At 41.4% G+C, this 14,235-nt stretch overlaps 1 protein-coding gene across 1 annotated transcript in view; it reads right to left on the reverse strand.

The window, feature by feature from the left end:
• The window catches only part of znf423 (zinc finger protein 423), a 183,281-nt gene that overhangs the window by 94,278 nt on the left and 74,768 nt on the right, over positions 1-14,235 (reverse strand). The window contains exons 4-11 of the mRNA XM_049575066.1: positions 4,952-5,129; positions 3,995-4,119; positions 2,270-2,351; positions 1,987-2,062; positions 1,420-1,691; positions 1,031-1,314; positions 521-898; positions 109-290 (exon numbers count right to left, since the gene is read on the reverse strand). Of these exons, the coding sequence (XP_049431023.1) occupies positions 109-290; positions 521-898; positions 1,031-1,314; positions 1,420-1,691; positions 1,987-2,062; positions 2,270-2,351; positions 3,995-4,119; positions 4,952-5,129 (1,577 nt within the window). The remainder of the gene's footprint in view (positions 1-108; positions 291-520; positions 899-1,030; positions 1,315-1,419; positions 1,692-1,986; positions 2,063-2,269; positions 2,352-3,994; positions 4,120-4,951; positions 5,130-14,235) is intronic.

Genomic DNA, 14,235 nt, shown 5'->3' on the forward strand with positions numbered 1-14,235 from the left:
TCAAGCACTGATTAATAATAGCTTGAACATGTGTAAAGACACACCAAATTCTTATCAACTCTGATTAAAAAAAATGTTTTTGAAGTGTTATTCCTGACTAATTCTCACCTCCATGAAGGACTGCGATGCAGCCTGTAGTACAGGAGACTCCAGTTTGGCTACCGCTCCTCCAGATGCAGCTCCACCCCCTGCAGCCGAGGTGCAGTGTGTCTGCTGAATGTGTTCTGTCAGCGAAGACTCCGTCAGGAATCCCATGGAGCACTGGTTGCAGAAGAAGGCATGGTTCCCCTCTAGGATGGGGAAATAAGTTACATTGTTAGATTGCCTTAAATGACATTAAGGTGCAGTAAGGCAATGTACATGTTAGGATAATCCAACGATTACTGCGCCACTTAACCAAATACTAATCAAAGGAAAACCATACAGTGACACTTTATAAACAATGTGCCATGAAAACTCCTGCTTTGACATTTTAAATTACTTTTCCTTGCTGGAAGAGTAGCTCTCTTCGACAACATACCTAATGTGGTAGATCCCGCCACAATTCCACCAGGCAGGCAGTGTGACACTCTGATGTGTTCTTGCAGAGAGTTGATGTCTCCAAACATGTCTGGGCAGTAGTTACAGTGAAATGCTGTGACGTTAGTGAACTGCAGCAGGGGAAAAGCTGCTGCTGAGCCTACGTTTCCTCCGCTGCCACGGTGAGCTTTCCGCACGTGTTCGTTGAGGTTGTAAAGTGTTGGCAGAGTGTCCAGGCAGAGATGACATGTATGGCTCTGCTGCGGCTTGTCTGCGTGAATGGTCTTCAGATGGATCTCCAACACCGCCAGGCTGTGGAAGTCTCTCTTTGAGCAGTAAGGGCAAGAGTACGTCACTTTACCCCAGTTCCCTCCTCCGCCTGTGGAGATAGAGAAATAAACTGTTATTAGAAATACACGCAAGTCTAAGCTTTTAAACCAAGTGTTGACTATTAAATCAAGAAATGTAACTGTACTGGCTGCTCTGTAGGCAAGTGACTAATGCGCCATACCTCCACCTTGATGGCCCATATTTATCCCAATCTCTTCCACAGTGTCAGTGACTCTTCTGCGGCCTCGTTCGATGCCCTGGATGGGCTTTAGGGTAGAGTCCGGCGTGGAGCCTCTCTCCAGGCTGGCACTAGAGTCCGGAGTGGCCGAGCTCATTGAGGCCACACTGCCCAGTGCGGGGTCAGGACTGGCAGCGCTGTGATTGGAGGAATCAGGCTGGCGATGGCTGTCTAGGTGGCAGTAGACATCCTCCACAGATGGGAACTGTTCTGAACAGACAGGACATCTGGAGGTACAGAAAAATATCAGTCAGATACAAGTTACATACCAGCATTGCACATTAATGAAAATCAGAAGTTTGTAAACTTTAAAAAGCAAAACTCTGCAGTACTTGTGTTTGCGGTTGGCATGCTGTGTTTCAATATGCGTGAGGAGAGAGGCCTCGTCCAGAAAGATCTCAGGACAGTGGATGCATTGCAAGTCGGCTCTGTCGGACAGCTGGGGGTGTCTGGTCAGGACGTGTTTCTCTAACTCATCTGTCTGGCTGAACGTCTCCTCGCAGTAATCGCACATAAACAGGTCCTGCTCCAGGTCACCGTCTCCCTTCTTCCCTCCATCTCGCTCACTCCTCAGCGCAAGGTGCTCTCGGTTCTTGCGGTGAGCCTGCCAGTGTCAGAATGTAGTCAAGATTTAAAGAAGCATGTACTGTAAAATATTCTGTCAGAAGGTTTTCATATGATGACAATAACCTGGTGCCTCCTGCTTTTACCACGGCAACTTATGTGCTAGTTAAAAACAAATGGAAAATCAATAATTGCCACTTTCTTATTTTAAGTTACAATTGTAACTTAATTCACAAATTGCATTAGGGACAATGTGAATACTTAGAACATGAGCAGTAGTATAGAGAAGATCAAGGCGTACTGACAGTAACATTTGAAGTAAAAATACTGTTTACCTGCATGTGGCTCTGCAGTGATGAGGTGGAGGAGAAGCCACGCTTACACACACTGCACTTAAATGGTTTGCTGGAGCTGGAGGTGTGAATTTAAAAAAAAAAAAAAAAACGGACACACTTCAGACCCAGAAAAACTGAATTTAGAATCAAAAGCTGTATTCAAGATCTAAATTTGAAGAATCAAATAAAACACTGGAATCAAGAGTAAACAAACAAACAAAAGAAGATAAACATTTTCACCTTCGCGAACAGATTTCATGATAGTAGCATCAGAGGCAGTTACCTGTGTGTCTTCAGATGGATCTTCAAGTGATCAGAGCGGGAGAATGCAGCTTCACACTCCTGACAACTGTACTTCTTATCGCCTGTATCAATTAACATATTTATGAGAGATCATTTCTTTAGGGGAAAAAAACAAACATTATATTTTAGACCTCAAAACATCGAAAGCCAGGACATGTGTGTTGCCACTGATGCACTGAACATGTTGCCACTCTTGAGGGGAAATCTCCTAGTTTCCCCTTATAGAAAGGTATACTGTACAGGAATTGTTAGTTGCTGTTTGTATTTGTAAACAGTATCACCAGCGAGCCCAAACCCTGACAGCTGTACTATGAACTTGAAGCAAGTTTAACAGAGTCCTGCTCTCTTTGCCTGACCAGGCTTGACAAACCCTAAAGCCCCAGCCTCAACTTGTTCTGGTAACCCAGGTTTTCTTCTTCTGTGCGCCTTACCACAAAACTAGTCATGCATTTAGTGCATTATTATAGTCTTAAAAATGGTCGATTGCGTGTCGCCTACCTCCACCTTTGAGGAATATTTTTAAAAAGCATTATAGTAAAAAGCAACACCATTGCTACAATTAAGGCAGGTGAGGAACACTGACCAAAATGTACTAATTGTGTAGATTCACAAGTATATCAAACATTTATTTTCCTACTTTGTTTATTTCTAACGTGACAGCTGCACATTTTATGGCTCTTACACTTTAAACTTGATGCAGCAGATTTAAACTTTATAATAGAGAACTGCATTTACATATACTTACACTGTCCCATAATAAAGAAGACATGGATATCACTGTAGTTTTATTGACTGAATATTATCTGGGATAAATACCAACAGATTAATCAATTTTCTGATCTGTGTTCTATCAGCTTTAACATACCAGCAGTGTAACACAGACTTCTGCAAGAAACATAATTCAAAGTGGTAACATTATGTTATCCTTTGAAGAAACTTTATCGCATTTCATATTCAAGTAAATATCATCTTTACTAAGAATAAGGTAAACTATAAATGAATAACACTACCTGTGGTTTTATAGAAGGCTTCTTTTATAGCCAGCAGGAGCAAATGATCAGAGTACACTACAAATGTATTTGGAAGATCAGTAAGAGCAAGAACACCCCTGTGAGTAAAATAAAACAATCTTCTTGCTCAGATTTTCTGCATCGCTGATCTACTCTAGGTCCAGTGTACATACAAACCTTCGTAGGACAGAAAACTCTGGCATTAGATTCAACATACCTCACTAAGGCACTAATCTCGCTGCATGGTAAACCCCTCAGTTTCACTGTGGTTTGCTATATTTGTGTTTTTTCAGCATTGTGTCTGCGATTTTCATAGCTTCCTCTGAGATGTGTGCTGCTTACAGTCTGGCACCTGGTCGCTACCTTTTTGTTAAGTCCCAACCTCACCTGAGTGCTGTGCCCAGGAATGTCCCAACCAGAGTAGAATAAGAAAAAAATAAGAAAATGCAGGCAGAGGGCAACGTCACTGCAGATTAATACACTGCCACACACTGAGGGTGGGTCATCAGTGATGATTGGGAGGAATTACTTCTGCATGAGTCTGTATGGGTACTTTACAAAAAAAACCTGCATAGTATAACTTAAGCTCTTGAATGAAAGAAAAAAAATGTTTATTGACTTACTGTGGATCTGCTACCCATTAGGTCCTAACATGTCAAAGCATACTTAGCAGGCGTAAAAGACTTTTTATCTACCTGTGTGGAGTTTGACATGGCGATCTCTGCTCCTCTTGTGTTTAAACAGACGGCTGCAGAAGGTACACTTGAAAGGCAGCTTGTCGCTGTGGATCTGCTCATGGCGCTTTAGGTAGCTCAGGCGGCTGAGAACGATCAAGAGGAGACACATGATGAACAGTTATTAACAAAGGCTCATAACAGACATGATTACCTTTTATCTAAATGGCATTTTAAGCTGCTGCTGCCTCCTAACCAATCAGAATGTCTATTATCAGGTGTAAATATCCTCTGTTATAACATGAGAACGCAGGCTTGGCAGATGTTTTGTTTACAAAATAATAATAAAGCAGTTGTGTTGACACTGAAAACCTGTTATGGCCTACTTTTTTCCCAGTAAGACAGAATGATCAGGTATCAATAAGGGAATCAATAAAAAAACGGACTGAGAATTGATAATTGTATTGATATCAATAAAATTTTTCCAGTTCCCATCCCTGGATTTTCTGCATGTTGCTCCCTGATAATTGTAACATTGTCATCTTTATTATTAAAGGCAAATAACATTTAAACAATTTATAACATCACTACATACACCTACTGAGCAGTGAAAAAGGAGAAAGAAGAATAGAGAGGACAGCTAGATATAAGAACTAATACAGAGGATTATGATGATGACTCTATGGTGTATGTGACAGCTGTTCTTAAAGTGGGTCTTGAGTTATTCCCTGGAGAGGTTAGTGAGAAATGTATTCACCTCATTCCTTTCACTGTTTGCCTTAGTGGTCCATGTTACCATGGCAATATTGAGAATACTGTTTATTCATGTACACATTGATATTCATGCTATGAGAATGCAACTGAACAGCCAAATATGACATTAGTGTGATTTGTTTTTTGTTTTGTTTTTACAATACAACATGAGCAGCACGATGGAACCTGCAGCATCTTGGGGAAGCAAACCAGTGAGTTTTATACCTGAAGGACTTGTCACAGAACTGGCAGGGGTACGGCAGACCAGCGCCACCTTCCTCCTCGCCGCCGGTGGCCATGCCGAGGTCACAGCAGCCATCGGGCATCTGCGAGGGCGATGCCACATCTTTACTGGAGGGTGAGGAAGGCACCCAGGACAGCCCTGCTGGGTCATCGTCACCATCTGACAGAAACGGAAACAGAAACCGAACATTTTTAAAAAATGCCTTTGATTCATCTGTGGGCAGAAAACTCAAATATACACAGATTTTGTACACAGCTGCAGGATTTACAGGGAAAAAAAAAAAAAAGTGAGACAAGCGAGCACAGACAGAAAAAAAGTGGGGGTAAAACAAGGAGCATTAGAATGATTAAGAAGAAGTTACATCTTTCTTGGAAGGCAGAAGGCGGTAGAGGCAGCCGGTGGGAGTTCAAATGAGAAAAAGAGGGTATAAACAAAAAAATAAACACATTTATCCTGGTTACACACACACACACACACACACACACACACACACACACATATAGAAGGAAAATGAGGATGGCAGAGATAAAGAGAGAGAATGAAACAGAAGAGAGAGACACACTCCGGCAGCAGCAACATCTAAATAGAAAGCTCCAAGAACTATGTATCCCCGACGGAGCCCAGAAATAAGGACAGAGTGTATTTTCTCTCCCTTCATCCTCCCTCTGCAGCCATCCCTCGTTCCATCCCTCCCCTCACCTCCCCTCCCCTCCCATCCCTCCATCCGTCCCTGAGGACCATAGATCCGCCTCATCATATTTTCATTAGGGCCTTGGCAGATTGAAACGTCGGAAAAGCGATTAGGAGATGTGGAGAGCAGAGCGGAAAGATGGCGATATTCTCTCCCTTTATCTGTCATACATAGGAGATTATGCATTGCGCTTTTTCTTTTTTCCCTCTCTCTCTCTTCTTCTTTTTTCCCCCTCCTGTGTAGTCTGTAACAGAGGCGACAAAAAGGCCACGACTCCTTTAATAGACACTTCAGAATGGATTCGAGGCGACAAAAGGGAGGGCTGAATAATGCTTGATATTGTTCTGTTCTTCTTTGTGCGCCCTGTGAAGCCGCACAGTAAAGCTATTTAGCATTTGCCTGAAAAATGTAAAGAAGAGAGGAGATGAAGAGAGAGAGAGAGAGAGAGAGGAGGGGTGTTTTCTTTGCTTTTATCTGATAGCTATATCAACTAGGCCAGCAACAAATCAAAGAGAGAAAATAAGGAAACTAGAGTGATAGGACGGAGAGATTGGGAAAAAAAAGTCTGACATGATTTGTGCCAATATTCATTATAAGGCCAATATTTCTGCAAACGCAAACGCTCTGACACAAAAGCACAGACACATGTGCAGAGGAGAAGTTTCTACTGATAATTTTAGAAACCTCTCCAAAGCACACACCATTTTACCTCAACCTACTGCTACCACAATCTTGTGTGTGTCCCGTGTGTGTGTGTGTCTAGTCTGCTGTGTATTACGCCTTGCAGAGAGGGGGTGGAAAACGGATTCTTGTGATGAATCGATCGCCGAGAAAATGTAGGCACTGCGATGAGCAAATAGAACTCTGCAGGGGGGTCTGGGTTAAAAAAAATTGTAAAAGCATGACTTATAAATTTGACTAGAAGCTAGAAGGAAAATAAAAAAGGCTTAAGAAAACATAAGGAATAAAGATATCAACATGAATCCTAACAGCAAGGCGAGAGAGAGACAGGGCGGGTGGGAGAGTGAGTGAGGGAGGGAGACAGATGGGGCGGGGGGAGACCAAAAAAAGCTGAGAGCATGAAAGAGGGAAGGAAGGAGGATGAAGGAGTGCATGGAAGTATTGACAGGGTGAAAGGAGAAAAACAAACAATATGTCATCCTAGAGCACTGCACACAGTGATTAAAAATGAATACTCAGGAGAAACGTAAAACAGGACAAATGAGAGACAATGAGATGAGATGACGAGAGGATACAGAAAAACTTGGAGAAGCATAATTTTGCTGAATTTTGACATATTTTGAAAGATGTTGATAATTTGTTGTTAATTTATAGTTATTAACTTTATATTTTTTAAAGCAAGTGCACCATCAGCGCCACATAATCTTAAACAGCTTCTCTGCTTATCAGTGTCTTACCATGTTTGTTTTCTGTCTGTTTGTACTTGCCCAAAGTCAAATAACTTTTTATTAAATTGAATGGAACTTTGTCATTATCAAAACTCTAACTAATTCAGTTTCATGACATGTATGATCAGAGTTTCTTTCTCAAATAAACACTCGTTCTTAGATGAAGAGTGTAAAAACAGTGTCGCTCCTCAGTGGTCCTGACTTAAAAAAACATGATGCATTTAGGTGTGCCTATTTGCACATGATGGAATTTTGTAATGAAATTATACTCTTAACATGTTACACCCCAGGAATGAGGCTGTCCCTCTTTAGACCAATCAGAAACAAGTAAACAAGCTTGGAGGTCACTTTTATCAAGTTTCATCAAAACCGAGTCAGTATCATTTGGGACATTACACCGGACAGACGAGAGGGAGGACAGCTTTTAATAACTATAACTGTTGACTTTTCTGCATGTAAATCTGTGCAATGATCTGAAATATTCAAAGGATATCCTGATTTTTTGGCTATCATCAATAAACAGCTGAACTGAATTTAATGCAGTGCTGAAAGGACTTGCCAATGCATCAGTTATCCATTACAAATCATTCAACTGAAAGTTAATCGTCAACAATTCTGATAATCAGTGTATTGTTTCGGTCATATTCGAAGAAAAAAGACAAACATTTTCTGTAAAATGGATCTGATTTTTCCTGTAAATTGAATATCCTTGAGTTTTGGACTGTTGGTCAGAAAAACCAACACTTGCGACTGTTTTGGAATGGAATTCAGCCGGCATTCATGTCATTATTTACACCTGTGCTTCCCACTGTGAAATGTTAAAATGTCTCCTGTAAAAAAAAAAGCCAAATATTTAAAAAAAAAAAAAAATCTATAGTTGCTCTATAGTTGTTTAATTTACACAACTTGCTGCTTTTTAAACGTGTTGTACAAGTTATAAATGTAGAGCAACCACTATAAATGTTGCCAACATACATTGTGTCCTGATTCGCTGCCATTGTTACCACAGTTTAAATGAGCGCATCATTATAAAAAAAAATCGAAATATTGGTCATTTGACCTAGTGTTTTAAGACCGCAGAACAGATCAAGTATGTACTGTACACCAAGTCTTATTCCTCTTCATGTTGGTGACATCAACAGAATAAATAAATGTAGCATCTGCATGTAGTGAGGCTGGTGTTAAAATACAGTGTGTCCATAAAACGCAAATCCAGACACCCCCTCCTGCCGACTCATCAGGGTCCAAATCTTTTAGTGTAGCCTGAAAAAAGATGAGTGACACTGTCGCAAACAGATATCGTACAATCAAGTTTTTTTTTTCTAGCTGACAGGATTCACTTAAGAATAACCAAGAAGAGAGAGCATTCAGTCAAACACCAAACACAAAGAAATACTCAAAATGGTCAGTCGTTGTTCAACAAAAAACAAACAAACAAACAACAAAACTGAATCTTAAAGATATGTTAGATAAAGTAAAGTAGAGAAGAAGAGGGAGTAAATGAACCCCTGAAAAAACAGTGAAAGTGTTTCTTCACAGTGCTGGTCTGGACACGTGGACCATCATAGCTACACCAGTTTGAGTCAGTCTGATGGTAAAGTTTATGAGCTGGGAAAGTGGGAGGAAGAGACACAGGGAAACGGAGAGATTGAACAAGAAAGATTCAGCCAGAGCAAGAGGGAGAAATCACTTTTTGAGGGGGGATGGAGGGGTGTTGAGAAAGAAGGGGAGGAGAGATTAGCGTCATTAAAGAGCCCTAATCCTCTGACTAGCGTGGCTGGCGCTAAAATGGAGGATCACACGGCTTTTTAACGGCGCCTTTGTCAGTCGGCCGCGAGGGGACCTGGCAAGACAAGGCCGAATGGCAAACTGGGAGAAACTGGAGGATGGGGAGGGGGGAGCGGAGAAAATTTCAATGAAAAGTTAAATTAGAGAAGAATCCTCGAGAGAAGATGAGGAGGATGGATGGTTGAGGGAGGGGGATTGGAGAGAAAAAAGAGGGAGAAAAAGTAGTTGGGAAAAAAAAAGAGGAACAGGCAGGAGCAGGCGGACGCCGACACACGCTGTTCCTACCCCCGTCTCCTCCTCCTCCTTTCTGTTCTTCTCTGGCGAATGAAAACGAACGAGAGGAGCGGAGTGGAGGACCACAGGGCCCCAACCGCTCCGCTGCCGCTTTATCTCTCACTCTGCAGTCCTCTCCTTTCCCATCCATTCCCTCCATCCTTCATCCCTCCCTCTGTCCCCAGCAGTCCCTCTACTCTTCTGTCTTCATCTCTCTTCCACCACCTCCCTCCCTCGCTCCCTCCCTCCGTCAGCTTTCATGTTGTTACTCATTATAGCGCTGACATCTCTCCCTCCGTCCCTCCATCTCCCCGACAGTCTCTCCCCTACTGGTGTTGGCCTTCACCCCTGTGTCTCGGCCTGGACGGGACCGAGGGAGAGAGGAGGGGGGAGACGTTCCAGATGGACAGACTCTGAACTCCAGAGGAGAGGGAAGAGATGGCAGTATGAAAGGGGAGACAAGAAAGAGGAGGAGAGAAGAGGAGAGGAGAGGAGAAACCAGGGGTCTGTAATAAGAAATGGAAGAGACCAGAAAGGAACTAAACGGACCGCCTGAGTCTACCTGAAACGACAGACGCACACAAACACGCACATGCAAACAACACGCACACGCCCCGTGTGTCTCTCTAATAGGCCAGACAGTGTGGCAACGTGTGGAGGACGCAGCCTTGGTGAAACACTCTAATGAAGAGACACACACGCTGATCAATCTCTCTTCATGTTTCTGCCTCCCCCGTCTACTTCCCCCCTATCTAAACTCAGTTGCTTTGTCATGACTGTCACACAGAGGGAAAATACATCAAAGCTGCAGAGTTTATAAGATGGAACTCTTAGTAAAAGAAACTTTAGACACTATTGTGATCTGCAGATGTATTAATTACTAACTATATCAACCATTCCAAAATGCAAGAATAGAAATGAGTAGAAATATTTGAAATATTGAATAGTATGTCAGAATGTCTGCCGGGTTTGTCCATGAGGTTGTAAAACTCCACAAACCAGTGAGGTAAATGACTCGATGGGCTGACATGGAACCAGTGCTCAAGAACATTAGTTCAATTAGTTCGCTCTGGATAACAGCGTCTGCTAAATGCCTGAAATGGAAACATAATCCATGTATGTCGTGCCTTCTCTCTTTTCTATTGCTTTGATGTTCGAATCAAAGGAGCTCAGCTGGTTGTAGCAAAAAGGTTTTGGCTCCCAGTGCTGCTACTACAAGTGCTAAAACTGCCTACTACCTACATTCACATGCAAAAAAAATCAGAGTTAACATTATAAATGAATAATACGCAAAGTGATCTGCGAAGTTAAACAAGCAATTAACTGTCAGAATAAAGTAAAAATTCCTTTAAGATGACAAATATTCAAAGAGAAAATATGTATTTGAACCAAAGACTTGAATGTTTAAATATCCTCATATCAAAGGAAATATCAAAGGTTTTAGCATACCTTTCATCCTAACTTTAATTTTATTCAGAATAATCAAAGATTGTCTTTTTTTTAAGGTTTACACAAAAAATGTTGATGCTAACAGGGCTGTTACTCCAAATATCAAGAGCTCATTGTAGGGTGAAGTCAGGTAATTTGGGACACTTTTCAGGTGGATTACCAAGAAAACCACCTGAAGTTCTCAAGACTACCTTGAGTGTAGGATTACAACGGTATGAGATTTTCAAGATGCGATGACTGTCTCAGAAAATATTGCGGTTTCATAGCATCTCGGTATCGCTGAATTTATATTATCAATCAGAATGACTCTTAACGGAATGAAAATGAAGGGTTATTTTTGGTTGAACAAATGTTTTATTACTAGAACTGAAACTTGAAACCATTTTGTTTATGTAAGTATGTGAAAAAAGTCCCCCCTTTGAAAATAACTAAAATAAAGGAGAGATTCTCCATCCAGTTGCATTTTGTTCCCCCAATATTGTAGATAAGCAAATGTACACTGTATGATAACCGTCAAGTTTTATATCACGGTAAAGGCTACCTTTACCTGCTACATCACTGCAACCCTACTTGCATGTTACTTTTAGAACTTGTAATGTATCCCTGATACATTTCTATAAAGAAAATATGTTGCCAGGTAAAATGTTTTAGAAACTCTGGACATTCAAACACATTAAGAACCCCTAACTCACTCCAACATGTTCGGGTAAAATGGGAATTATGGCTAATTCTGGACTACTATTTGATTCTAAGACATGCTGGTTCACTTCAAAAAAATATCTAACTTTACTTGAATGAATGAAAACCCATTCCAATAAAAAATAAAGTGTACTGTATGTCAAAAAGTAAAACACTACATCCTACAACCATTTTTGTTGTTATACCCTTATTGTTTTAGCTGCAGTGGCACTTGGCACATGGTTCACCTCGCAAGTTCTGGGACTACTGATTTTTTGAGTCTCTGCTCTGCCCATCCTAGTTATCTCACACCAATCAAAGTGATTGTTTCATGTAAAGCACATTTATAGTAAGAGTGCAATAACATGTTTGGTGACTGGCTGCTAACATTAAAAAAGCAAAAGATGTAAACATTAATTAGCTCATTTCACCTAGCGTCCCAAATGACCTGACTTTACCGAAGACATGTAGGTCTGTCATGAAAAACTGCTTTTTGTTATATTAATGTGTTCACCTTGGGTTTAGCTGTCTACCTGTTCAAATTTTAATCCTCCTATCTGCCTGCCTTTCTCTCCCCGCCTCTCTGCTGCCTTCCTACAACCCCCAACCCTAATTCGACCATCTCACTCTCCTTTCCACCTTTCTGTTTGGCCATCGGCCCAGACCTGCACCTTTCCCAGCAAGACCCCCGCTGACCTCCTATCCCTCCATCCCACTCTCGCTTCATCCCTCCTTCCATGGCTCCCCAGGCCCCCTCCGATGGCCCCAGGCTGCCCCAGGCGTGCACACACACACACAGCCCCAGACTCACCATAGGGGGCAGAAAAACAACTTCCACCCTTGGCTCTCTCTGGGCAGCCCAGCACACACTCACTCTTATTTTTTCATTCTCACAAACACAATTAGAGTATAATTCACTATCCAATACTGAGTTAAGTTTGATGGAAAACAGGCGTACCACACGCTTATTTGTTGTCATTTCTCGAGCTCAGACTTTATTTTTGTAGAGAACATCCTGCAGGTTCAAAAAATAGCTGCTGCACCCCTTTGGATCCATGCTGAAAATCATTTAACTGGACAGTAGCCTAAATCTAAAGTTACATTTCTGTACTAAATTGCATGATTCATGTTTTGTTTTGTTTTTTGCTTGTTAAGAGGTTGGACTGCACAAATAACTGAGTATCCAAAGGCTGCTTACTACTTCAGTTTGGTGTAATGTATGAGGTGTAAAGTCAACAAAACAATGACAGTGACTATAATCCAAGTAATGACCCACTCATTAGCTTTGCAGCTATGCAACAATACAGGATTTTTCAAAAAATACTCTACATGGTGCACGGTTTAGCTAGGCAAGAAACTACAAGAAAGATCCCTACCTTGCTGTATTACCATATGAGTTGGCATGGAAACTAAGAACACAGAGACATGTCCAAATTTTGATAACCCTCAAAGTGACCACTTTGATATTTTTGGTTTTTGTTGGGACATTATGATCTCATAACTACACACACACACACACACACACACACACACACACACACACACAAGTCTACAACATGGTCTCATGTTAACTGGGTGCAGCGGTTCACACACATGCTCACGGCTGCAACCCTGGCCTGAGCTTGGAGGACCCACAGTCCTCTGCTGCTGTCCTTGCAGCACACATGGGATGCAGTCTGTTGGGACAAACACACACACAATCATACACATACGCGCCACAGCGAGGACAGACAGAAAGGACGATACGGCAGTCTGTCCGGGGCTTGAGCCCTTGAGGACACGATGGACGGACACACACACACACGCATTCACGCACACTCTAAGCAGGCTGTGGGGACCCTCACCTTCTGCCCTGGGAATGGGTCCGGCTGCTTTGGACGCTTTTGGGCGCCAACTGCTCCATATGGGCAGTGTGTGTTTGTGTGTGAGTGTGAGTGTGTTTGAGGGCAGAAGGTTAGGGGCAGGGGGCTAAGGATGGGGGTGGGTGGACAGTGAGCTGGCAGATGACAAGTTTGTCCCGACCACACAGCAGAATATACTGTATACAAACACAACACACACACACATACACACACAAAAACACACAGTACATACAGGAAACAGCACAACATTCAAAGACAAGGTCAGTGCGCGTTACAGAATGAATAAAGTGAAACAGAAGTTTATCTAAAACTTCAGGCTGTGTGACAGAGTAAAATAGTCTGAAATAGGGATGCAAAATATTGGAATTTTTTGACAATGTCTGATATGCCGATATGTAACAACTCATTTGGCCAATGACTGATTGATATATCCACTTTTTTCCCCACCTAATTTTAGTGATCATCAAGTCTCTTCTGTAATGGAATTAACATTATGCATGCATACTCATGGGATCATGATGGCCTATCAGCAGATGGAGACATGAAGTACTATTCTTTTTCAACGTACGTAATATTCATGTGTTGTGCAAATTAAGAAAAAGTACATTGGCCGATTCAGATCATTTTAAAGACGATATTGGCCGATACAGATGACTGACCAATATTATCGTGCACCCCTAGATGGAAACAAAACTATTAGAAACAGCCAAGCCTATTAAGTTTTTTTAACTTTGACTTAGATGGCTTTAAAATACATACATACAACAAAAAATTCATACACAAACTTAATGGAAAAAAGGGGGAAAACTTTTTATTTAAACTTTAACATCACTATTGCACCTTTTTTTTAATGTAATTGGGCATTTCCAAATTCATTTTTCAGATAAGAACAAAGGCAGTATTTTTAACATCTGTGTTGTCAAGGTTGTAAAGAAAGAGAAAGAAAAAAGGAAACCAATAAAAACTGGCAAATCTGGGGAGCTTTTACAGATGCTGAATGAGGGAGAGTTGAAAAACTTAGTCAAATTAATTAATAACATTAAATTAATCAGCAACTGCTTTGATAACTATTTAATCATCATTTTTCAATAGGAAATTGTAATGGTCATTTCTCA

Source organism: Epinephelus fuscoguttatus, linkage group LG4 (genome assembly GCF_011397635.1).
Source record: "Epinephelus fuscoguttatus linkage group LG4, E.fuscoguttatus.final_Chr_v1".
In the NCBI taxonomy this organism is placed as follows: Eukaryota; Metazoa; Chordata; class Actinopteri; order Perciformes; family Serranidae; genus Epinephelus; species Epinephelus fuscoguttatus.